Source organism: Netta rufina (genome assembly GCF_964035555.1).
Source record: "Netta rufina genome assembly, chromosome: 4".
NCBI lineage: Eukaryota > Metazoa > Chordata > Aves > Anseriformes > Anatidae > Netta > Netta rufina.
In genome coordinates this window covers 7,810,387-7,837,449 of record NC_140127.1, presented here as the reverse complement: position 1 = coordinate 7,837,449, position 27,063 = coordinate 7,810,387, and the positions used below count along the sequence as shown (strand labels likewise).

Here is a 27,063-nt window from a genome sequence, read left to right as displayed (position 1 = left end):
GGCCTGTTTTAGTCCCCAAAGAGTGTGTGAATGTTTCACAGTGTGCAAGCACGACGCTAAATCACAGAATCACAGAATTTCTAGGTTGGAAGAGACCTCAAGATCATCGAGTCCAACCTCTGACCTAACGCTAACAGTCCCCACTAAACCATATCCCTAAGCTCCGCATCTAATGCTGCGTTTTGCCCCTTTCTCCATCACCCTGAGCACGACCGCAGGCTGTGAGGCTGACAGGGGTTTTGCCTGCAGAGCCAGCAGCCCCGCCACACGCAGCACACCCCACTGACACCTCTCCAGGTGTGTTTGGCACCAAGGGCGCTCCCGTGTCCCCTCTACAAACGCCGAGAAACCTGGCACCCACACCGAGCTGCTGCCACACCAAGGGGCCGCGCGGTCAACCTGGAGAAGAGAAATTCGGGTGTGTTTATTCCAGTGTTTATTGCCTCCCCAAAGCATTTTGACCATACGCCAAACGTAGTGCAGATATTTACATCCATTACATCTCGGTAGGCTTCTCAAGGAGGCCTCTGCCAGCCAGCCTGCAGGAGCCACCGAGCTTCCTCCGCTGCTGCACCTGAGGCGGCACCTGAGGTACCTCAAGTAACCCACCTCAGGTATCGTTTCAGGAATTCACATAAACTAAAAGCATTTCCTAAAACCAGGCATTTGGTTTTACCGTTGCGCTTTCCCTCTGCTCTCTCCAACAGGTCTACCAGAAGGAAGGGTTACAACTGCTTAGGGGATGAAAGGAAATCCGTGGATCAAGCGGCCTTACAAAACACATTCTCGCCCACCCGCTTTAATCCCTTTATGGCATTCACTATAAAATTATATTAAAAACATCTATAAGTTAAAGTTGTCTCTGCTGCCTTTTCAAATGCACCTATTACATTTTAGTGATGACTTTTTTTTTTAACCTTTTCTTGAAAAAGAATCAAGACTGTTTAAAAAAGTCAAAACCCAAATTTAATCGTTTTTCCTAAACACTTAGAGAACTTGCAGGGAAACATTGATCAGATGTGGACACTGAACTTGCTTGTGACTCAGGATGCTCCATAAACACAATAGATACCAATGTTGCATTTCAGCAGATGCAAATCATCTCTCATTTTCACCATGGTATGTCAAAACGTCATGCCAGGATTTTTACTTTTTGCAGGACCTTCCTGCTTGCTCTTTTAAAGAAGAGATCAAGAACCCATGCTTGTGCTATCTTTAATTCCAGATTCAACACAGGTCATAACAAAATAAAAAGAGTAAGAAGTTAATTCTTAGTAGCTAGCAAACTTGAGGGATTTTCAAAAACACAATTTAGTTTTTCCCTTTTCTTGCCAGTATCTTATTTTAGTGAGAACTTCGCCTTCTGAGGAAAGGTCATCTGTAAAGATTCCAGTACTCCACGCTCTTCAGTTAGCATCTTGCTCACAAGAAAACTTGTTCTGAATTTTCCAGCAGGTTCCATTTAGCAAGACCAGGGAAGACAACAACATTTCTGAAGAAAAAAAAACCTTCAGACTTGAGAAGAAAGACTTGAGAAAATCACGAGGAGAGAAACACCCACTTGAAATATTGAAAGAATGTTTGCAGGCCGTATTTAGAGCAGGTTAATCTTTATGCTTCTGAAAGTAATAGCGTCATTCCGCGTATTTCAAAGTGCGCAGCTATTTAATCTGTTAGATGCTAAGTAGCATTTTTCCACAAGTATAAATATATTGACAGTTTTTCATTATTTTTTTTTAAGTGGCAATTACAATAGGTAATCCGAGGAAACGTAACAACTTAGGTCTCCCTTTTGAACTCCCGGGACACCTGCACCGCCATAGGACACAGATGTGGGAGTGTGGCCATGGGGGTCGACCAGCCCCATGGTTGGTGATAGCATCAGACTTAATGATGAGGCCATCAGGAATGTAGAGTTTAGAGGGAACACAGAAGGGTGATTCAGGAGACCCTTGTTTTCTCGGGTTGCTTGTTCTCCAGCCGTCAAGGCATGGAAGTTGCTGGGGGTTTGCTGGTTGCTGAGCAAAGTCATTTCACCAATGAATAGTGAGTGGAAAAGGACTGCTGTGGGGGAATGGTGTAAGAAGGGAGCCTGTCCTCAGTAAGACAGAATAATGAAGTAAAGTCATCAATAAAAGTAGCAGCGGTTACTGATCCTGAAAGAACCCTGGTGTCCGTGTGGTCGTTACGCCACACGCAGGCACCGCATTATTGCAGTTGGCTGAGATGCTGATAGCAATCTAGCCATCCTAATGCATAACTCTGCATTTACCCGCTTCTCAGCCGCAGCAGCAGTAAGAGCAGGGCAGATTATACCCATCGGCAGCTTTGCTACGACCATCTCTTAACTCTGCCTTCATCCTTCCAGTATTTGACAAATGCACGGCCCATCTTTTTTCCTCTGTTAACTGAGAGATTGCCTGCAACCTCAGACCCATTTGTGGACCAGAAGGTGTAAGTACTTACTACTTATTGCCTCTGGAACAATTATTTGCTATTAAGATGACACAGGAGTGCCAGTATGTAATTTGATAGTTTGTTTTGTTTTCCCTAGTAGAATTACAATACATTCTGGGCAGTTGCAAAATCCGGGAATTCATGTTTTCTATGTAAATTTCTTTTGCAAACTTCAAACATTTGGGTTTCCTTCCATTTCTTCTCCCTTTTCCTGTCATCATGGTAAGAATATCCGGTACAGCAACCCTTTATTTATTTCAACAGCTTTTATTTCTGCTTTGTACCTCAAGCTTTGATGTCTACCTTGAACGTCGCGCTTTTAGCTGCTTAGTCAAAAGTCTGCAGCTAGTCTTTCTCACGTTACACCAACTAATTCAATAGAAGGCATTTCCAGTGGGACAGTTTAGAAAAGGTACACATGCAAATTGATTTCTGGATCACCAAGAGCAATGGCATATAGTGTACTTCTGAAGTCAAATCCTGCTCTCAAATGGCAAGACTAGATCAGAAGGAATTCCAGTGAAGTCAGTCAAGTCTTTAAACTTTCAATTTAGGATGAGAATTTGGCTCCACATAAACTGAGAGCACTGTTCAAAGATGGCAGTTTTCTCAAGCAAAAAAATACTGCCCTTGTTACAAGCCACCTGGCATTCTCAAATACAAGAAAACATTCTCCTGCATAGCACTGTTAAAACGTAAAAAATAAAGTAAAAATACATTTTCAACCCACTTTCAACAAGCTTTAAGTGCATTGTACATAGCTGCTTCAAAACACCTTTGTTTCATTGTCAGGTGTGGCTACACATAGCTTCCAAGTACAGAGTTACATTGGATGTAGAAACCAATCGGTGTTTGTTCATCTCTAAGAAGTCAACCCAGCAATATTCTGGTCCAGAAAAACGCATACGCTACCTCCTCCTCTAGTTCGTGGCCCGGGACAAGTGACATGGCTCCGACCACAGGAGCATACTGCAAGCCAGCAAGCATTTAAACAGTTGGCAAAAGTGTAGAAAGGCACAAAGCTTGTCCTGAGCAGTATTTCCATGCTCCACTTGTGGTGCCCATTGAGGAATCACTGTTAGGACCTAGCTTGAAATAAAAAAAGAGTAAGAAAATGGAAGTCTCCCAGCAAAAAAAAAAAAAAAGGTTGCCTTTTTTTTAAAAAAAAGCTTTTGAGATTTACTATTGCGTGTTTTCTACCTTTCCAGTGAAAATTAAGGAAGCTATAGATGCGTGTTAGCCAGACATACGGATTCACTGCTGCTGGAATACCAAACGGGAGAGCTGCTGTAAACTGTTGCAAGTACTAAAAGCAATGCTTTCAATGGTCTGTACAGAATTTGCAAATACTTACTTTGAAAAGAGATTAGTGTTTTTCTTAGTTTTCTCTGCATTGCTTAGAAACACTAAAAAACTACAACAGCGAACTGCTACTCTACACCAGATCAATACACCCCAACAGATAATTAGGAATATATGCTATTATATTTAAAAATACCAAGTTCTTCTAAGCTGACAAACCTTAAAGATTTTACATAGAGTTAGAGATAAAATATTAAAAAATCTTGTTTCAACTCCACACGCTTGACATCTGAATAGGAGTGATGTAATCATACTATTTATTCCATCAGTGAGACAAAATGTTGTATGGAACTAAATTTCTGAGATTTTAAATAGAAAGTCATTTAACTCGTATATACACAAAGTGTTCTTTCCACAGATATTTACATGGCAAATATGGTAGAGGAGAACCACTATGACTAAGTCTCTACAAGTATAGCATCCTTTCTGAGCTATTCTCTCTGCTGAAAGAATTCACAGAAGCTTTGAAGTAAAATCTAGACAATTAAAGTTATCTATATTTCACAGTAGGTAAAGAAGCCATTAAATGATATTTCAGTATAAGGTTTCTGGAAACAGCTACACAGTAGAGTTTTACATCCACCCCTCTTTTCCAGCATTCATGGTGAAACTAAATCTCTTCTTAATTTACAAGAGAAATAACGGCATACATAAAGATGTATGTGTACAATTGCTGCTCATCCTCCTCGATAGAGGCTGGTCAACCGTTCTAGTTCTTTGCAGTTGTCCATGGACATGGAATCTGCTTTCTTTCGGAGACGGTCATCTCGATAAACTTTTGCTGCATAAAGCAAGTCTGTTTCTTGAAGAAAAGAAGAAAGAAGATTTTTCAGGTTAGAAACTGAACGCTTTGCACGTGATGCATTCCTCTTCTGAGCTGTCTGAAACACCTCAGGTTTAATCCTCACCCTGTTCTCTTTCTGTCTATTCTAACTATGCACAGACACCACCTAAACGGCACCGCTACAGGCTTCCCTTCACTGGGTCTTCCCAAACATTTCATCATTTTCAGCAGGGAAAGTGGTGACAGCCTTCCAGCACCCTCACATTTCATACAGCAGTACCTGATTACAAAACAAAAGCAAAAGCTACTACTTGCATCAGGTCTCGTTAAACAAAACGGATATATGCAACACTCATTTTGCACATTATTGAAAGCTCTAGCATCTTCTCTGTGCCAAAAATCCATTCTGAAGGTTAAGCTCATTACTTCAGCTGATGCTGCTTCAGCCTGCTGGTGTTCAGAGGAATTATTAAAAGAGCTCTCTGTGTTGTACTGGTGTACAACGGCATTTTAATTCATTCTTAAATGTCAATCAATGTTGGAAAGAAGATTTTAACTGTCAAAAAAAAATCAAAATTACAACAGGTGTTTTAAATCTCTAAAAATATAAGTCAGCTGTTTCTATAGGTAGAGAAAATCGATTAGGGTCTGCTTTCTTGAATGTCAGTTAGGGTAGTTTACACAATCTGATAACTTGCAGATAGCAAACAACATGACTGTTCTACCCAATCCACATTTTGCTGAAAAAAAATGTACAAAGAATATCTACCCTTTTCATTGTGCTGGCTTCTCTCTCGTGTTTCATTTTTGTTAACAACCATCTCTCATTATTGCAAAGCATTTCATAAGATATGACTACCAATCATTCATCTAGCAGCCACTTGTAGAAGGCAAATGGGATGTAAATTTCTTGAAGAGGGGGCATATTCAATCATTTCAAGATAACCAAAGGACAGTACAGTTGGAAAACATACAAGAGATTTTGATATTTATTTGTTTTATAGCCAAACATACTCTGATGATTTCCTGTACTTGAAAAACCTGGAAAACATTATTCTGATCAAATCGAGTAGTCAGGGCAGCCATCTGGTAGTTCTCCCCCAGAAGGACAGGTGTTTCTCTTGCGTACATGTGACTGATTGGCACAGTTTTCTGCCAACAGTTCTGCTTCCCTTTGGGCAATTTGTAAACCTCTAGAGATTTACTTGGGCATACGCAATGAATACGGAGGATAACGCCTCTGGGAAGCAGTGGGCTTGCTGTGCATGGGCAGTGATTTGTATTTGTATACACAGAGGTCAACTGTAATGAATGCATGCAGTCCTGTGCAGGCATCTGACTAACTGTGAGGTCTGTCTGGCTTTTACAGCTGGGAGGAGCTAAGGGGCCATCTCAGTAGAAAGGCTGGGCAGCTGGTCTGCAGAGGGTGAAGTTCTGCAGGAACAGACAGTTACACTCAGATAATGAGTGAAATTTGCTTTCAGTAAGCAACTGACAGTTCACGAATGCCTTTTTTCTCTGGTAGGATACTACCGAAGTTTACCTGCTGAAAGTTCAAACCATTTGGTCACAGGTAATAGAATAGCAGGGTGATAATTTGGAGATGGCAGATGCTACTCAGTACTCTTACGCTTTAACACTTCCTTCAAGGAAATAGTTCTTTGTATTATATTAAGCTAGGCTGGAAACATAGCCAGTGAACTAAAAAGATTGTTTTCAAAGTCTGATGTAGCCAAGGAACCAAGTCCAGGGAGGAAAAAAAAAATCACTCAGCACTGGCAAAAGGCTAAGCACTGATTTCTAGCTTATGGTGTTCTAACACGTCATGTTGGGTGTCCTTGGTTGCCTGGAAAAGCAGTGCCATTGGTACTGTAGTCCCAGGCAGATTATCTTTTCTCTCGCTGGAAACATCCATCTGGGCTTTTGTTTTATTTATATTAAAGCACCTGAAGATGATACACAATACAAAAGATGATGCCATGATAAAATAATGTGGAAGAGATTAAAATTTTCAGCTTTCGTCCTGAACTTAGAGCAACTCCTTTCTCACTACCAATTCAATGTAGTCATTTTCTAAGAAATGGTCACAGATAACAAAATGATAGATTAAAATTGCTGAGGACGTTCAGATGGTGGTTAGGTCACAGCAAAATTAAGTGACACTATCTAGGACAGTCTGAAGAAGTGAGAAACGGCGGGGAACCTTACCCTTGCTTTCTCATTCAGTTTTATTAATAATATAAGAACTTCATTCTTGCCTGTGATTTTTTTTTTTTTTTAGTAATGCATGTGTTTATGAAATTAAAGATATTAACAAACTTACTTTGCTGCCTCTCCTTCCAACAGTTATTACGAATGTTGGACACATAATCCTCTTCCACGCTCTTTTCCACTTTCTGTAATGACACTCCTTTGTATTCATTTCTAAAGTCCTTGTTGACGTAATAAACAACACCCAAATTTTCTGTCTGCATTTTAATTGTCTGACCTGTACTTCTGCAAGAAAAAAAAGAGGTGGGTGAGAGACTAGATGTTTATTTGATCTTTTTTATAACACAAACATACTTCTAAAAATGTTGTTATTATGGAAGAACAGCACATCACTGAATTTGCCATTTCAAGACAAGCAGTGAAATGGATGGCTGTACCATCTGCCAGAGAAGAAAATACTACCTTCATTATTACATTAAATAGAGAACATTAAACTTTTGCTGTTTTCATCCTTAATCTTTAAAAAAAACACTTTAGTAAGACACTTGTTTCATACCTCTTTAGCCACATATAAGCTTTGATAATAGCAAATTACATTTAAACACAACAGAAGAAAAAACAAAACGGGTCACTGTTGTGACAGCCCAGTACGGGCACCTCCATTCTAAATTGCTTTCTGCGACCCTTGACAAATCCGCTTTCCTGCTGGCATTCTGCAGATTAAAAATCAAGGAGTGTGCACAAACATTTTGGCAGGTAAGCATTTATACATATCACAATAACTTAGATGCAGAAAAGAACAACAACACACTTCGGAAATAAAGAACTCTGGAAAAATAATAAAGGAGAAAAAAAGCCTTTCTGCTGTGGAGCTGAGAGCTCTAGATGGAACTGAGGATTGTTAAAATAGTTGTGACGAGTGGCACAAGTGTGTTAGGTAGTTGCATGCTTGGTATTTTAAAAAGTTCTTTCTCTTAAGGAAAAAAAAAAAAAAAAAAAGGATCCTTCTGTGCAAAACACATAAGTTTCACTATCAAAATCCCTTGCAAGAAAACAGAGATAGACTATCATCATACAGAACAGGCAGTTTCTGTTGCCCTTATCTAGTTGATAAGGATGAGTTTGCCTTCGGGCACTTTGCTGGCTATAAGCACAGATGATGATAATCACAAATAATGATGAGCCTTAGCAGGTTTCAGCATTTGATTAAATACATTGGAGATACATAAACACCTTTGTGTCTTATTAAAAGGTCTCCTAAACTCAAGTATTGTTAATCTCTTTTCTCTGTTACATTCGCACAGCATATTCTTAGTACACACCTTAAAAGTTGTGTTTGGCTTCATTTCATCTACACTTTCTCTCCCTTTCCTCACTGTGGGAAATCACGGACCAACTAATGGAAGGCTCTTTAAAAGCTTCTAACTGGGAAACGGTGATTACAACATCCTTCCCTCTGCTTTAAACTAATGCGATTGAAAATTACTTACGATCTTGGGTATAAGGCATAAGGAGGGTTAGATACCATCAGCTGGCTCAACAAGGAGACAAGGATCAGCACAATAACGGGCATCAGCTGAATGAACATAGAGAAACCTCCCTAAGGGGAAAAAAAAAACACAACAGATTCAGGTATCTCATAAAACAGCATCAATTTAGCAGGTACATTTGACATAATTTAATTCTAAGCATGACTTTCTACTTCAAGATTCAAAAGCTACTTTGAAACTATAACTACAAATTCGCAAACACTGTAGTGTTATCTTAACTTTCCAATGCATGCACAATATCTGTAGCATGCTGAAGCTGCAAGCGTTCCTAAGTTAGCACGTAGCCACAAGCCACTATTAAATTAATAGCTGAATTCAGTCACACAGGACTCCGTGTTTTAGTCTCATCAATACAGTCATGTGCAATTACATAGGACTATGTATAATTCATAAGTACAATTCTTACTTCAGCCCAAATCAACTTTTAAATGCAAGCAAGAATTAGTGACCAGGCACTGGCATGACAGTGGCATACAACAATGGATTTACAAAAACGTGCTATTATCTTCTCAAATCTGCATGTCCGTCTACCACCTCAGTAAGACTACCACCTGCCAAAGTTTTAAAATATGTAACGGGCAAGTATAAATCTTCCCCTACAGTACAGAGCTGCTGTACAATCACATCACTGAAAATGACTACAAAAAAAATTCACAATCCGGAGTTTAACGTCAACGGTGCTTAAACATACATCACCCCTCTCTTCCTCCCTCTCGTGTCCACTCTGACGGTGCTGATTGGGATGACTGTAGCCAGCACGACCATTAGAAAATGAGTGTACACTACCTAGGAAAAGAAATATCCACATTTAAAATCTAAAAGAAACTGTTTAGAGGTCAAAACAGGAGCAACAACGTGGAGAATTTAACGTTACCACATGATGATGCATAAAATAACCCAGCTTTAAGGTAACTCACAATTCCAAAGCCGTTTAAAATAAATATTTTAAGCTTTAAACCAACTGATTTACTATTTCATGTACCGTAGGATCACCACAGAAACCCCAAACAACCAAACTCGCATTTTAGCGATTTAGCAACACTTAGAGGAAATTTAAAATGTGACATGGATTAGAGTTGGGGATGGAGGGTGTTTGGAGTAATTTTGTCGTTTTCCAATGCCAAACTTTAATCCCACTCTGAGTACTACTGCTCAGAGTTTACCACTCCCATGATTATGCCGACAAATACAAATACCTGTTGGAAATGCCCCTCCAAAAAACATGTTGAATAGATCTTCTGGAGTAATATCTGCCTCACAGCCTCTGTGGAAGTTGAATCTACCATTGCTAGGGTGATTGCACGTTTGCTCTTCGCTGCCTGTAAGGTCATACTGCTTTCGTTTTTCTGGATTACTCAGCACGGCATAGGCATTTCCGATTTCTGAAGCAAGGAATAAAAGACAACTTTCATAAATGAAAGATAGGAGCTATTCCAGCATGAAAATTGCAATTTCAAAGTCAAGAACAGGCAGAGACTGATGTCCTTTGCTGTGTTACAAATCACCTATAGTACAACAGGGTCCAGAAACATCTCTACTGTTTGTAGCACGGTTTTTACCAGGTTTCCCAACAACACCATTCCCAGGCCTTTTAACCTGTTGAACTGGGCAGAAGGTGGGGCAGTTTTCTTCCTTTTTTTAGGGGAAAACCTACCTCTGTGGAAATTTTCTTTCTCACTGCAACTGAGAAAACAGAATCAAGCACTGCAAGAAAAGCTCTGAAGCTGGGCAATCGCAAAGTTCAGTCAGCTCCAGCAGCTTAACTCGAAATCGTCATAGATTCAGCAGGTTTCTTTGGTTTCATGTGGTAAGCGGAAACGTTTTTCAGTGTGTTAACTTTACGTCCCTGCTCTTGTAGATGAAATTTTTCCTCACGATTCTGAAGATTCCTTATGGAGTACATTAATAACAGGAAGTTTTGCACGACGTAACGTTAGAGGTGTACGTGCGTGCCCGACAGGAACCTGTGTGCTCCTAAGGCTGTTGACACAACCTTAACATTTAGAGTCTGGCCTGGCTGCCTGTCCCACTTCACGCTACATTGCCACGAACGAACAACTTCAATTTCAAAAGCAGAAAGGGAAAAACTCAGCTAGGTGTGCATGGAAAGAGGCAGTGTGAAAAGACCACGAGGCCTGCTGGCTTTATGAGCTTTGACCCCAGCTGCTGTGCACACACACAGCTCTTGCAGGTTTAAGGAAAACTTCTGCTGACACTTAATGCACAGTTTTCACTCAGTCACATCTTCACTAAACCTAAGATGCCCTTAGAAACAATAAGAATTAAGAATGACTTTAAGTGGAGAAGAAAACTCAAAGAAATTAAGCCTGGGAGTATGTGATACACACTAAGGACAGCAAATGCTGCCACAAGATTACTCTGTTACTCAGCCAATGATAAAACTAGTAGTAAAAACTTAGATTTTTTTTTCAACAATTTAAAATTTAAGGTGACATTAATCAGGTGAGCATATAAAATGAGGACACCATACCGTCACAGTATGGTCAGCAAGCTTTCTTGACTATTCGTTTACTATTTGCTTTTGATTAGTTGATGCTAATTCAAAACAGATTCGATCCAAATAGAGTTATCTTTAAATAAAGGACATAAAAATGAAAGAGATTCCAAGAGATTAAAAGTGATTATATCTGAAGAAATCACAAACTTCTAACCTAAAATAAAACCTCAAGGAAGATTGCTTAATATAACAAAGGGTAGTACCAGGTAGTTTAAAGATCCAAGTACCTTGCCTGACACCAAACTCAATCCTGTTTTCTAATGTAACTTTTCCTTAAAATAAAGTACATTTTCTTAACATTTTGTTATGAAACTCCTTTTCTCAACTGTATGTCAGAAATTCATCAGGCACCTTTAAAGGCAAACTAAATGATGCATTTACTGAGCTGTACAAAGAGATGGCAACCATTTCAATGCAAGAAAAACACCTTTCTTTAAAGATTAAAAATCTAAATTATTTAAACATTTTAAAATAATTATTTCAAAATTATTTATGTTTTTATAGTCAGCAAGATTTGCTGTTCAAGCACTCATCTAGTTAAAAAACAGAAAGTGAAATTAAGTCCAAGAAATCCAACTTGACCAAAGGGCTCATTTTAAATCAAAGATTAAATAATAAGATGCTGATTTCCAATATTTCAAAGATTATTTAAAATGCTATTAACATGGAGGAATTATCTAATTTATAGGGCTGGAGACAATTTCATAAGAACACCTTTTTTAGAATAAAGCCATCACATAGCTTTATTTAAACAACAATCACTGATAAGCTTTCCTGCTATGGTACATCTGCTTTTCTCTGTAATTGCTAACAAGCTATTATAATTACCTCTTAAAATCCGTATGAGAAATCTTGTTGGCATTTTTTTTCCCCAATGTAAGCATTGTAAAAGATAATTTTTTTTCAAATGTCTGAATATAAACCTCATGCAGGAAAAAATACAGAAATACCACAGATCGTTTCTTTCTGCATGATCATTTCAGACAGATTCGTGTTTCTATTCATCTATGTCAGAGATGAAGCAGTAGTTTTCTTCAAAACAGTTCTCCTTGCAGTGGGCAAAGCCTGGCAGCCTGAGGTCAGATCAGATTGTAAATCTTGATCAAAGAAACAGGCAAAGGCAACTATGAATGGGCGTTTCTCAATAAATGCTTTTTTGTATGGAAAAAGTAACAAAAGTACACACATGGGAGGAATTCTAACAAAAAGGTAACTCAGCAAAACACATGATTCAGTAAAAACTGCCTTTTGCTATTGTTACTTTGCTATTTGAACTTGAAATAAACGCAAATGTCATGGATTCAAATGCTTACCTAGTAAAATTCTATTAATTTCAGCAATATAAAAATGAATATGCTCATGGCAATTTTGTGTATTCGGTCAGGATGTTTTAGAGGGCTACATCAATGCTTAAACTAGAAATCAATTTACTTATAATGTAATATAATACCATCCACTACAAGCTGCATATCCAGTAAAAGCAATGCACCAACCAGTGTCACTTGTCCTTTTAAGTGTACTACTCCCATCCTAAAAAGTAGCATATTTATGAGGACTGTTAATATTTACTCCATGTAACTACTACTCTTCATTCAAATCACCATTCTTGACACAGGTTTTCCAGAAGCCAAAGTAATGGCAAATGCTATAACCCCCCCGCCTCAAAAATCTGAATAATCATATCGTATGTACCGATATTACATTGAACCAGCTTCAGCTGATAGACTTACATTCAGTCAAAATGGATGACAGCAAAGAAGCGCAACTGGAGTTCACAAAGCAAGCATTAGCATTCCCTCTCTGTACCTGAAAATTACAGTCAATCCTCTGAAAATGAACCCTCTCCAGAAGTCCACATTATTCATCTCAACTTTTAGGTATATGCCAAAATAATAAAGGTCAAACGTTTCTTTGGCTAAAAAAGGTCAGTATAATATTAGCTACAAAATACCACACTGACAATTTTATAGAATGACAATCAAACAATGCAGATGAGTTGCTTTTAAACGGACAGAGTTCAATCATAAAAGAAAGTTTAAGTAAAAACTTTACTTTTAAAAGCCTCTGTTGCTCCCGGTGCATGGTTTTTGTCCGGATGGAATTTCAAAGCAAGTTTTCGGTAAGCCTTCTTTAGGTCTTCTTCACCTGCATCCTTTGACACCCCAAGGACTTCGTAATAATTTTTACATTTCTTTATACTGCAAAAGAAAAGGAAATAAAATATTGTAACCAAAAAGATGTAACAGTAGTATGTTAGAACACAGCTGCAAATGAGCTAACATGTTGTACTGACGGAATACATTACAACTCTCACTTTTAATACAAAATAAACAAAAAATTCCACCCTACAAACAAATAAGAAAGCCATTGTTCACAGTAAGCTCAAAACCGCGCACAATAAACTACTGTACTCAAAATTACTTACTGCATACATTTATTTTGCTCTACTTGTATTGTAAAACTACCACCGTTGTAAGAAAAGGTTTCTGTTTGCAGTTTTTACAGAATTTCCTTATCTCCAATTATGTGAATATTGCTGTTAATAATGCATAAAATGAGGATTTCAAATTTACTTTGCAGAGCTAGCAGGTAGAAAGACCAGTTTTGACTGTCAACAGCAAATGCATTTCGTTATGCAGGATATAAACCAAAACAAACAATACCTTCCTTTCTCCAAACAAAAGTCAACTCACAATTCATTCAAACATTCACTTCTGAGGGAAATAAGGTATGTGAGAACACCTCTGCTGCTGGGAATGCACCTGGATCTTAAGAAACTTTCTCTAAGTGTTAATATAAGTTAAAAAAACATAAACGGTTCCTGCAATTACAGATTCGACTCATCACAAATGTTCAGTGAAGACACTGAAAACCTGGAAATATTCAGTATAAGCAGTCTATTTTATATATAGCAGTCTATACTACAAGCAGTCTCACGCGGAGATGAACAGCAAAATCTGGAAATGATTTGATGATTTGTATACTTTACAATACCCAAAAGAGAGAAACTGCAGTCACAAGGGACTGAGAGAACGTTAATTCTATGTAGGTAGGAAGAACTCATCAATCCGATAAATACACCTTAAAATCAATCCTGCTAAGTTTTGTTTTATTTTTTTTTTAATAAAAAGTTAAGAGTTCATCATAAGAGATGAGAAACAGAGAAAAATAAGGCTGAACAACAGAACTGCATGGCAGAAACGAGGCACGCTAACATTTGGAGAATACCAAAAGAAAAGAGCTGGTCTGAGCAAGAAATAGAAATTACATCCAGAAATACTTTAAAAGCTTAATGCGAGTCTCTTCACATGGCTATAACTGTGTCCACATTCCTTTAATTGCACACATTTCTAGGTAAATATGGGTTTAGTGTTACAAAGAATATACACAGAGTAGCCAAGTGGAAAAAAAAGGGAGTAAGCAAGCCTTTGGCAGTTTGGTGAATGAAGAATGGGGACCCTGTAATTAAGGGAATGCTAGCATTAGGAGTACACCCACACCATCGTGTGTGGTCCTCCGTAGCTCTCAGATTGATCAACTCAGGTTTCATCTGAGGGATCCTTTTTGTGGTGTAATGGAACAACGCGAGCTTTCACGGCTGTCTCGGTGCAGTGCTCACAAGAGCACTGCATCGAATGCATGCACAAACATCCTGTGACACAAATATAGCTCATTATATTGAAGTAGTGTTTAATAAGCTGCAGTTAGGAAGCTGATAAAGCTAATTAAAAAGAATAGAGTAAATCCGTCAACAAGAAGTAATGGAAAGAAAATACATTAAATTCACTCTGAGTACTGGAAACTTGTGTTTGTTAATTTGTACATCTGGCAAAAATTCTGGTAGCATACACAGATCCCTTCATCTCTAGCCTCAAGATCTGGATTACTTATGAACTGTATCAAGAACAAACAGCTTTATTTGAAGGTCTAGTAGTATCAGGTTAAGATTTATTTCAAGAAATTGCTATCTCTGCATCTGGTCCAAGTTCTTCACCTCAACTTTTCCCCAAAAGCATATGTTCATTTCTCCTGGTAGTAACAAACATGGAAAAAAATAAAAATTAACTTCATAACACTGTAGGATGAAGAGAAAAGCAGAGGAAAAACAACAACAACCAGCCCAAGGAATGTCAGCCTGTTCTAATCCTCCAAAACTTGCCCCAGACTTTCCTCCCATGCGCGGCCAGTGGAAGTCCCGTGGTGGCCAACCCTGACGGGGACAGTAGGAATGGCTGTTACTGATCAGAATATGAGCAGGTCAGTACATGACTCACCAGTTTCTGAGCCCACAAACTGCTTAGAGCCAGTGCACCAAAGCAGAGCTACGTGTTGATGAGGATGTGCGGGCAGGAACCTGCTGCGTGGCTCATACAGAGCTTGCCCTCAGAAGAGGTGCATGAAACTGCTATCCTGAGCCTGGCACACCAATGAGCTGTTACGTGTCAAGAAATAAAAGTTCTGCCAAGGTATAACACATTTCTGTTTTCTCTTTGCATATCTTTGTTAATGTCTGCTTTGTCAAACAAAATATGCAAATGCACAGATATTTCCATTGCGACATTGCTGATTTTGTATGAAGCTATGACTTAGCATTTCAAGCACACCTTATTCCAAATTGCCCTCATACCTTGACTGGCTAGCCTAGGCTAAACAACCAGCCTTGAACAAAGAAGCTTTTGTGAGACTGTGATGGCCACCCCTGACTTTTATTCTTCCTTGTGCGTTAATGTCTGGATGGGCCCGGCCTACTCACAGGAATGCTGCCTGCCACAGACCTGTCACTGAGCCTCCAGACCAGGTATGTCCTGCTGCACAGGATGAACCCCGAGATAACGTGACTCCTGTTCACTGCCTCAGTGAACAGATCTTCAGCTCTTCATCTTCAGATCTCAAGCAGCTCAGTGCTGGCTCTTACAAACCCCAGCAGCAACCACACTCTGCCAGACAGCCCCAGGAGCGCTGCTGCGTGCCACTTCGTAGTGAAGCACGTGGCCCACGCAAGGCAATTTTGCAGAGTTCAGCAGGACTTTGGATTAGGCAGATCAAACTTTAAAGCTAAAGTACATCAAATGATCGTGTAAATACACAGAGGCCAAAAACTGCACCTGTATCTATATCGAAGTCAGCAGTGACTTCGTGCTATGAAACCCTCACTACACCCTGACATTAGACGAGAGTCTTGCCTAATTTTGTCTTACATTTGTCTTTAATTTTGTCTTGTCTTTTGTCACTTCAAGGCAAAAAGCAATCCTTACAGGGTAATGGCTCGGTTCTTGCCCCCTCAGCAAAGTCCGGGTAGTTCTGCACCCAAACTCCTTCCACAGCAGCTTCGCACTGGGGAAGGCAGCACAAGCAAAGATGATCAGAAGGTGCTTTCCAATTAAACAAATTCATCAGTGTTTGTGGTGTCTTAAGTCCTCTTCCCTCAGCCTGCCACCATCTTTAGCAGAAACTTCTCTCCAGCTGCTGGGAGCTGTTGGAGCCATGGCCTGCTTCTGATCCCTGCTCCTTAGTAGAAGCCGGCCTTCTCGGCCTACTCCTCACCTCGTCTCCGAGCCAACTGATATCGTAGGCTGATGCACCCCAATCCCCACTCTGCCACCATCCCTTGCCTGAACTTTGAGCTGTCCTGTGGAAATTTGTCTCATGAGGGATGGAGGGAGCACTCGTCCACTTGTCTCCTGTTCCCAGTCACGCAACACAGGCCAGCAGAGGCTGGGCAGAGTTAGAGGAAAACCAGTGGATGTTTTAGAAAATGCTGATCACTGATGTTAGCTGTTCGTATTGAACTGGTTTTTGTTTGTTTGTTTATTTCTGGCTTATTTCAAAGTTGTTGCTTTCAGCACCAATTTATTTTTGTGAGCTGCGATTCTTGCATTTTTCATTCCTGGCTGGATTGCTTCTATTTCAGAATCACTCTGAAGTTCCTTCTGCTCTTTAGCTGATTTCTGCCCTTGCTGAATTGTTTGAGCAGAGAAAAGCAGTGATGTTTGCTTTCACCTGCACAAGTTCTGGGGCTACCACCACTGCTTCTCCTGTGCTTACAAAACAATGTGATCCTATTGCTTTGCTCCTTGTTCCACTGCTCGAATCTACAATTCGGATTAGGTCAACAGCTTGTATCAGGTTAACCAAACCTGCTTGCGCTTCTGCATCAAATACCTGCAGTGATCAATAGCTATGGATTTTGATTACCATTACATTATTTCAAAGGGCCTTCCAAAACCTCTGTGTGCACACACAGGGATGGCCCAAAAGACAAATACTTGGATGACAATCTCCAAAAGCTCCTGCTGGGAGCCACAGTTATTTCTCCCGATGGTAATCTAAACCGAGCAGCACAGCGTGCAGCAATGTGAATGCCAGAGATAAAGAATTATGCGAAAGGAAGCTACGCTGATCCCAGCGTTTAGCAGAAAAATGTACTGAAGCACAAACCAGTTTTCTACCTAGGCACAAGTTTCCAATGATGACAGAGAGCATGAAGCAAACAGCATCTTGCAGCTGAATTGGGAATGTGCCTGTCATGGTTTGGATGAAAAAAAGTGGTCTGCAACAGGTGTTCTGGGTTGGAAAGAGGGGCATCTCCACGCTGTTGTTGCAGAGCTCAAGCTGTTACCAGCGTACCCCTGCTATGTCCCAGACGTTTCAGGTCACTGTTTTTCTTACAGATGCGACACCACGTTAGGGTGCATCTCTTGGTACTTGGTCTCAGATGCACTCCCTCCGTTTGTTTCTCCTGTTTGTATTAAATTAAATATTCAACTTTATGCTCGCATTAGCATACTTTCCTCCAGATCTTAAGTTCTTTTCTTAACTGTAAAGTGTAGCTTAATTGTAAAAAGTGTAGATTAAAGCTTTCTGCCACTGTATCTTTTGTGCCACTTCTCCCTGACAGACCTTGTAACTATGATTTCTACCTTGACTTTCCCAACCATTCAACTGCGTGTTTCAATGATTCACAGCAGTCCTAGAAGCCTAATTAAAGGCATGCCCTGATTTCTTTCTTTTTAAAGACTTGTTGACTGCTCCTATTATTCTATTTTAATTATCTTCGTGACCCCACGTTAAAAAAAGTAACGCTGTATCTTTTTGCTGAGTGTGCAGAAGGCCTGCACATAGCTTGCATTCCTTACGTGAAATGCACAGAGACAATTTTTGGTTTGCTCGATGAATTCAAGTCAAGTTGCTGATTAACAGTTGACCACTACTGGATGAAATTTAATCCTGCCTTGCAAGGTTCCTTACAGAGCTCATGCCTCGAGCAGTCTGTGTTGGTTCTAGCTCAAAGATCCAAAAAAAAAATAATAAAAAAATAAACCTTTCCTGTGCTCTCTTCCAAGGGGCAGGTGCTAGCAGTGCAGGAGAAGCAATACTCCAACAAAGCTTTCACAAGACAGCAAACCAAGTCTAACACATTATATATTACTACTCACAGCAGTTATTTTTGCAGTTCTCAAAAAGGTAATCTGGAATGTATGCTTTAGCTTCTTTACTAAAGAGGCATTGGACATGCCATGAGTTTTAAGATCACTTAAAGGGAATCTTTATAAAGTGTACAACCTATTGACAGCTCAGAAACATTTTTCTTCAAATTATGCAGTAAAATATAACACACATTTGACAGCATAAAAAGAAATGGGAAAGATTAATGCACAGCAGGCAACTGATTCTTTTATTTTTAATTTCATGCTAGTTCACAAAACCTTTCCAAAGTATCTGCACACGTGGTATAAGAAGGCAGATACTACGAACAGAATTTGCTTGAAAGTAATTAACAGCTCTTTGACGACTGTAATCTGTAAGAATTAACACTTTTCCAGTTAAGTAAAAGAAAAATAAGTTTCCATTTTCTTTCTTACACAGATGTTTCACCTCTCGTTTCTTACACAGATCCGAGCATCACCCAGCACTTATGCAATCAGTGGAAATGTATTGCACCTTAGGCTTCTCCCTGTCGAGTAACTTGTTTGCAAGCTCATGCAATGCTCTAGAAAAGTGTTATGATAGCTTGCTAGTGAGCAGCGTCCCCTGTGTATGTGGAAAAAATAAAAACAGCACTGAGGTGTTTGTTTGTACTCCTTTAGAGTAACCCAGAAAAGCAATGCAGTTTAATTAGTTCTACTGATCCAAGTTTCTTCACTAAGCTTCTTAAACCTAAAGCAAATTTAAGATTTCTGGGCAACTCCAGGCATACCACTCAGTGATTCAAGCTGGAGAGCTCAGAGCCATCCCTGTCCTACTGCTTACCACTGCCTATAAGAAAGGGTTGTACGTGGCACGTGTAGTTACATCTGGAACACCTCCTCTCAAGTCTACACTGAGTTACTAACACAGAACCAAAAATTCCTAGAGAGAAGAATACCTGAGGATAATGAGCATCTTTCAAATCACAAACATACAGAACAATTTAGTTTGATGGACTCAAATTCATGGTAAGACTCAGAATTAACAGAGAATTGAAGATTTCTTACCTTGCTATTTAAAAATGTATTTTTTTCACAGGAAAAAATAGAAATCAAGCATGAAACAAAATTAAACCCACCTTTTTTTTTTTCACACAGCATTTCTATAACCAATTCAACGCCCTGAAAACTGTTCAGCTGTGGTAAGGCAGCAGCATATGGTGGTGACAAGCTTGACTCTCTAAAGAATACCCTTCCCAGAGGGGCATGTTTCATTTAACTGGAAAAGTCTGGGGCCCGACTGAAGCAATAACATATGCAGCCTGTCATGTTTCCAACTAAAAAGCTCATTCTCACTGTGGTTTAAATACGAGCTTCCCCTCAGCTATCATCACTGAATGTGTTCTATTTTTCCATTAGGTTTTAGCCCACTGTTTGGATTTAATACTGTTCTCCTGGGCAAGGAAAACATTCTTTTCTCCTTCTTCACCACAAATTTTTTTAAGTGGCGCGTTGATGTCACTAACAGACAACATGACAAACTCTTCAAACGTTCCAGCAAGGCCAGAGATTTGCTCTGCTGATTACTGCACATCTAAACTAACAGGCAGTCTTTCTCCAAAGGTTTAAGATCTGCTATGCTAAAGGATGCATCACTCGGACTAAGGTCAAGATACTGTTTTAACAGCTGATTTTCTAAGTTGTATGTAGAAAATAAACAAACTTGGGCTACTCTGCAAGCTAGTACAAATGCTTATTTGCAACCCCCTCCAGAGGGATTATAACCCCAAATTTTATATTCACAAAATAAATCGTTGAAATAGTCACTGAAAGGCAGTGTTGCATCAATATTATCCTCAGTGTGTGACTTGGGTGAATACCTCTGGTTCTGATCTCCCCACCCTGGAATAATTTTGTCTGGTGTCTAGTAAGGCCCTTCAAGGAAGCAATCCCATAAAAGCACACCGTGGAGAAAAGCTGGCTCTGTAGCATCATTTTAGGCAAGAAGAAGCGGAGAATGTTACTTTCTCGTAAAACAAAGAAGCAAACAAGAAAGAACTTGCAGGCAGCCTGATGTCAAAGCAGACTGCAGCTCAGAATGGCGCGTCACGGGTGAGTGAACGCTGGCAGAAACACAGCCTTACTTGTAGCAGCTCTCTGGAAACGTGTTACATGTCTTCATCTGATCTAAGCCTCGTTTTATGGAGGATTTACTTTCTGGATATTTTGGCTCACAAACGTGCCCACGGCCTCACCTGCACACACACGTACCGCAGCTGGTATCTCAAGGTGGCTGAAACTCTATGTGTTAATTCAGAGTTTACTTTAGATGCCCCATGAAGGTCAACTGCATCAATCAACCAGGGAGATGATGGTAAATGAAAAGTTTTAGTAAATAGCCACAAGAAGAGGATAACCACGAGAGATGCTGTTTTCTACCTGCCTGAATACAGCGCTGCTGTATCAGCACAGAAAGGCGAGTTTTTCCTCACTGGCAGCGCAGCTGAACAGATTGCTGAACCTCAGGAAAAGATCCCAAGACAATATTAAGAGCGACGGACGTTTCACAGCAAAAAATTAACACACAGATTTGTGTTCTGCACAACAGGTCAACCTACACAAACTAGGAGATGAGGGCCTTTTCATTTCCCTTCTTTGAACTCCCTTGAAAATATCCGGGCTCTGTTTATCTGAAAATAAAGGGTGGGTTTGGAGGTGTGCAGTTTTAGAGTGGCCACGTCAGTATTTCTTTAGCAAAGGAAAAAAAAAAAAAAGAGCACATCTCAAACAGTATTTTTCTCACTGCTACTGACAACGAGCATGTAATGATCACATAACCTACGAGTTACTTGCCTCAAAAGGACATTTCTGTTGGTCTTTGTTTCTTTTCTCACATCCTCCTTTTCTGCTGTTGTCCCGTCTTAATGGTATCATGCTACATGAAGTTCCAGACAGTTTACAAACGGTGTTTAGGCTATGTGCTTCCATGTTTCTCATATATCTGTACTTCCAGAACAAAATAGTTTCTAACGCTGGGCTCAGGCCAGCCTGAACAGCTTTAGACTTTTAAAGAGTAAGTATGCAATGCAAACTTAGATAGCTGAGTATAAAAATATTTAATAGAAACACTGTCCTGCAAGTTGTATTTCGAATTTTCTGTTGCTTCTCTTGATGCTACCTCTGAAAACGTAAGCACGCAACACACAGAATGAAAACCAGCGGTGTATTTAAGCAAGGCCGTACCTGAATACTCCTTCCATTTGGTCTTTGGTGTAGCCTTTCCCACTCTCGCTCCCAGCAGAGGCATTGCTCTCCTTCGTGCTGCTGGGCTTACTCTGATCACTGCCACTGGCTGGCTTTCGGCAGTAGGCGCCTCCCCCAGCAGCACTTCCATTCTTCGTAATAGCTTCCAACAAAACTGCAAAAACAACAGGATATCGTAGCATCATTACGGGCATTAGTAATTAAGTCAGGGCTCTCAAGTGCCTTAAATGGGAGCACTGCACCGTAAGAGACTAGCTGCTGTATTCCCCTTTCTTTTCACTCATCACTTTGTACCGCAAACGTATCTGAGGCCCTTCTGCAACTCCTTTGTATGGCACAACTGTGGAAAAGCATTTCAAAATTCGTGGTTGGAATTCTCTCAATCTCCATCAAGGTAACTTAATACCACAGAGAATATGTCCAGGTACTCCATCTCCATGTGTTTCAGAGGCACTGAACACATTCTTTAGGGTGAAAACGTCAAAGTACCTGAATAAGCAACTGCAAAAAGAAAAGAGGAACGAAGCTAACACCCTAAAGAACCTGACAGTTGCTCCACCCAGAGCCCAAACCCAGCTCCTGGTTTGCCTAAGCAGGCAAACTTGTCCTGGCAACAGATTTATTGATAATTATGACACAACGATACTTTTTATATGATATTCATCTGGTTAACAGGCTTTTGAACCAAGAGTTATGGACTCGACAGCAAAACTGACCATTCATTTCCGTTGTTTCTTTAAAAAACAAGGTCACGAACAAGAGGCTTCCTGATAAATGACTTGGCAAGTGTCACAACCGAGCCCACGCTCACCTGGGGAGGTGCACGAGAAGCCCTACACCTCGGAACAGCACCGGTAACGTCTCGTCGTGGCAAGAGGGGTGAGAACCAGAAAGATGAAGCCACATTTGTGTCAGGCTGGAAAACTGCAACACACCCTGCTAGGGGGTTCTGCAGCACGTCAGCTGAAGTTTTGTAGCCTGAGCCATCGGTGGCCACAAGCTGATGTTCTGTACCCCCTTCAGACAGCACGAGCTGAAATCTCAACGATTGTTTGCCCCGGGTAAATTGGGACCAGTCAGCTGCACCCAGCTCTTATTAAACAGCCTCTCTTTACTGAGGAGACAGCCTTTCAGAGCAAGACGGCAAACTACACTGAGCAAACTCTGTAGCATTTCATAAACAAGCAGGATTTAGAGTCATTAAAGAAGATCCCACTCACCGTGAAGGCACGTTGTCACTTTACTGTGAAAAAGCATTTTCTTCTAGAAGCTAATGAGAAGCAGCCTGAAGGACTTTCCCCTAAATCTAATTTAAAATCTCTCCTCTGACCAGCACGGTCTCTCCCACAGCAGCAGCGAACCAGGCTCCTCCACATTTCCAGCTTGTACCTCAGAGCAGCACAGGAAGGAAAAGGAAGCAGAGCTTTGTTTAAAAGGAAGAGAAGCACTTTTCTGAGAGGTGCTTCCTGGAGCTCCCCAGTTTGCTTTTACTCCAGGCTTTGCCCACTACCTGCGGGCAGGCAGCCCCAGGCAGCCTGACCAAAACAGTCCGATGGTTTCAGCGCTGCTCTCGCGTTCGTGCCCGCCTCAGCACGATTCCTCGGTGGTCAGGTCAGGCTTTTCACTGCGGAAACAAAGACGAGGCTCACGTTTATGTGCTGGTTTGTACACTCGGGGGGTGTTTTCACTACAAACGAAGTGAGGTTCTTGAGAACGGGAAAGCTGTAGCTGCGTGAAGGGTTGTAACTGAAGCACGCATCCGAGTAGCTGCAAGCTGCTGCCAGTACCATCTGGTACAGCAGTTGAAGTCTTCAGGTCCATGGAGTAATAACTAATCGAGAAGAGAGATGTGAACACGAGTGCCCTCAAAATGAAGCGTTTGCAGACCAGATTTGCTCCAGATAAGCGAAAAGAGAAAACAGAATTATTCTTTTTCTGTTTCGTGACCTTCAGTATTTAATAATGGTGTAATGTGGGATGCTATCGATCACGCCACCCTGACTTACTCTCCGTAAACGATGCTTAATGAACAGCTTTGCAAAGCCTGCCTTTGTACCTGTATTCCTCTAGAAAATCCCCATCCCTACACTTGTGCAGCACCAAAAGTGGCAGAAACACAGCTACAGGCAGCAATTCGCATTTCTAACCGCCAGCAACTCCTCGGAGCAAACCGAGGCAGTAAGTCTGTCCGGGAGCTGCCTTGCCTGCGCTACGCTTCCAACACCACTACTTCCTAAAACCCCTGCCAACGCTCCCGCCTGCCTAACGGAGCTGCAGTGCCGAGGAGACAATCTGGGGCACTCGCAGAGAGCGAGCGTTGTTCGGTCATATCCGTAAGCGTTTAACTTTGCAAGCGAGCAGGACGCAGCACACACAGACACGCGACTGCTCGGCGCTGAATAGGAACGTCCTACAAAGGGTCTGGAGCTGCTGCTTCCTCCAGGTGAAAGTACCCAGCTCATACAGCCACAACAGATTTTGACTCATCCGTGAAGTGGTGGTGGTAAAAGCAGGTGTTAGAACGGCGCTACTGACAGTATTAAAGAGAAATCCCAGAGTGCACACAGATGTTTTAAAATAGGATATGCAAGGAGTCAATGAGTTATTTTCTCAGCAGGTTAGGACGATGAGTCTCACCTCCAAGCACACGAAGGCTCTCCTGCGTGCACCTTTTCTCATTCCTGAATGAAAGATCCTCGCACTGCATCTGATTCCACTGCGGGTCGAACACGACTCCCATTTCACTACTGGGAAGACCAGCTGAACTCATACGAGAGCATCACCCTCCAAAAAATGAAGCTCACATACTCCTGAAACGAAACGCTTGCTTTTAAAGGCAGCATCAGAAGCAGTGCAGGCAATCTCGAGAAGCCCTGAAGAATAAAGCTGCCCGTAACGTCCTCTGGTGCCTCCAGCTCCAAGCAGAACGGCGCACATGTTTGAAAAGGAGACCGTCCTCTGTTATCTTCGCATCCACTCTTCCAAATCCTTTCCAGACAAGCAATTAGTTCCCACTCAGTTGCAAGATGAATCAAAATCACAACCAAACTGAATAGGTTGATGGAGCAGCTGAACTGTACAACAGTTTTCTAGCAAAGAGCGACGTCAACGCGAGCAGTTCCCCTGAAGTCATCAGCCAAGTGCCACGCCGAGCTCCCGCTTCGCACCAGTAAAGCCTTCAAACAGCACCGCTGCAGGCAGCGCATTTCAGGCTTTCAGGCTTTTTTTTTTTTTAGCAAAACCAAACTTCACTGGTGACCGAACTTTCAACGCAAATGCTGCCAAAAATAAGCCACGTCATTTCGGAGGTAACAGTTAAAAGCTGCTCTGCTCCCTTTGTAAGCAGCTGCAACACGAGAAGGAGGAGGAGGAAGGTCCTGCCAGTAAAAAACAAACCCAAAACCAACTCAGCACCACCATTCTCGCTGCTTTTATTGCTGATGGGACACCAAACTTACACTACAGGTATGCCCTATGGTGAATTTGTGACTTCAGAGAGAGACTGGAAAGAAGGAACCTCCTAATGTACCTCCTAATGCACATCCCAAAGAGAGAACAAGCGAGCACAAGGGCACCCAGGGCTGTCATATCATCCTTCCACCACAGAAAACCAACCCTTTATGGGGTTTTACATCTGTAAAATAACAATTTGTGTTAGAATTAAGTCAGAAACCTCAACTATTTTCTTATCCTGTGTATACGCTGTGACACGATTTTTAATTATCTAATGAATTACTGGTTTATTTATTTTTTTTTCCAGGCAGACCCCTAACGTAATTTATTTAAAAGGACAACGAGATAACGAAGCAGCCGTTTCATTTATTCTTTCTCCCTGTAAAATTCCAGCCCCGATTTACTACACAATTCCCAGTCCCTGTCCTGAGAACAGGATATTCGGTGTCTTTGCAGCTTTCTGCGCAGATTAACAGGACAGTTGCAGTGCCTGACAAGCTTAAATAAACTCAAGGAGCTGCTGTTATTTTGGGAGGAAATGGGATGGCTCAAAAGGAATCACCAACCTCCACGGCTAGCGAACTGAAGCACGGGGATATTACAGGTTTACAGAGTCCCCTAATTTCGAAGTGCCTAGTTCGAACCAGGCCTAGGGCCTGATTGTTTCAGTGGCATTAGGGCATCTGCAATTCTCACTAGCCTCAGATGGAGCTTTAACTGCCTGCCAGTTCCACACATCAGGCCCTTGTTTCAAGGTGAATAATACCTGGAAAACGAAGCACAAACAATCAGCTGCCGCTGATGGATGGAAACAGAGAAATGCTGGGAGGCACTCGGTGTCAGCGCACAGCTCCCAGCTCACAGGCCACCACAACCGCAGGGCCATCCTCTTCTCACCAGACCCGCACCTCGTTCGTGACACACTTTGCTAATTTCCACAGTGAATAACAGAAGCATCCTACAGACAATAGCCTAATTAGCCGTCTGCTCCTTGCTCTGAATACTTGGCAATGGTGGTTACGCAGCAGCGGTCCTACTTAAAATAAAAAACAAAGCACAAGAGCTCAAAACAAATCACATGGAGATGTCTTTTGGCTTTCCTGAGAGCTGCTCTAACTGATTTTGGAGGCTAAGGGTGAACTGAAACGCTCAGCCTTCCTGGCCCACACAGATCCCAAAAAGCTGCACACGTTTCCAAGCATGCCGTCACCCCACACTACAGAAATTGAGGGGAATGCAGCCGGCTTCTGTTTGCTTGCATTTCCGAGGAAGCGGCAAGAACACAAACAGTGCCACACGCCTGATACGAGCCAGGCAGCGGAGTTACCTCCTTCCTGCTGATTTACCAGCCACGGCCATCCACTCCTGCGGGGAAAAGAAACCAACCCTGCGTGCTGTGAAAAAAAGAAGAGCCCTGATGGCACCTGGGGTTGTGTATGAGAGCTGGGGGGTTGGAGGGGGTGGAAAACGTTTGCTGAACGCCTTTACTTGGCGCCCAGGCCTGGCGTTCGCCGTTTTTGGAGCGCGGTGCGGGGTGACCCCCCCCCCCCCAGGGCCGCCCGCTCACCTCGGGCCGTGTCGGTGGGGTAGAGCTTCTGGGCCTTGCCGAGGAAGCGGAGGGCGCGGTCGCGGTCTCCGGCCTCCAGCGCCTCCCTGGCGATGCCGATGCACTTCTCCGCCTCGTCGCGGTTCCCCTCCATCGGCTCCTCCTCGGCTGCAGGGCGCGGGGCAGCGGCGGCGGCGGGGCCCCCCCCCAGTCCCGTCCCGTCCCCTCCTCCCGGTGCTGCCGCCTCACCCCGCGGCCCGGCCCGGCGCCTGCTTCCGGGCAGCGCCGCGCATGCGCCCGCCGCGGGGGAAGGGGCGGGCGGAGCCGGGGTCGGGGCCGCCCCCAGCGGGGTGGGGATGGGGCCGCGGTGCTCAGCGCTCAGCACCGGGGTTTTTTTTAGGGCTGCCTCGGTTTTGGGTTTCCTCCGGGGTTATGTGTTCAGATTCTGCAGGTGCTGCTGCAGGAGGTGTGGTTTTAGGGATGGCTTCATGGCTTTTTACAAAAAGTGGCAA

The 27,063-nt window shown here is 41.9% G+C and overlaps 1 protein-coding gene across 1 annotated transcript; it reads right to left on the bottom strand.

Moving 5' to 3' along the window:
* Positions 1-1,284: 1,284 nt before the first annotated feature.
* Positions 1,285-26,810, bottom strand: DNAJB14 (DnaJ heat shock protein family (Hsp40) member B14). The gene is made up of 8 exons (XM_084285849.1): positions 26,573-26,810; positions 21,532-21,706; positions 12,935-13,080; positions 9,561-9,746; positions 9,056-9,150; positions 8,305-8,414; positions 6,927-7,099; positions 1,285-4,621 (listed from the first exon to the last, which is right to left on the bottom strand). The coding sequence occupies exons 1-8, from the start codon at positions 26,703-26,705 to the stop codon at positions 4,497-4,499; spliced, it is 1,143 nt and encodes a 380-aa protein (XP_084141975.1). The 5' UTR covers positions 26,706-26,810; the 3' UTR covers positions 1,285-4,496.
* Positions 26,811-27,063: the final 253 nt, after the last annotated feature.

Bases quoted from the DNA above. Each gene is read 5' to 3' on its own strand.
- DNAJB14 (XM_084285849.1), bottom strand. From the start codon at position 26,705: ATGGAGGGGAACCGCGACGAGGCGGAGAAGTGCATCGGCATCGCCAGG. The intron at 13,081-21,531 runs GTACGGCCTTGC...TTTCTTTTGCAG, and splicing joins CAAATGGAAGGAGTATTCAG to TATAAAGAAATGTAAAAATT. The intron at 4,622-6,926 runs GTAAGTTTGTTA...CTTTTCTTCAAG, and splicing joins TTGGAAGGAGAGGCAGCAAA to AAACAGACTTGCTTTATGCA.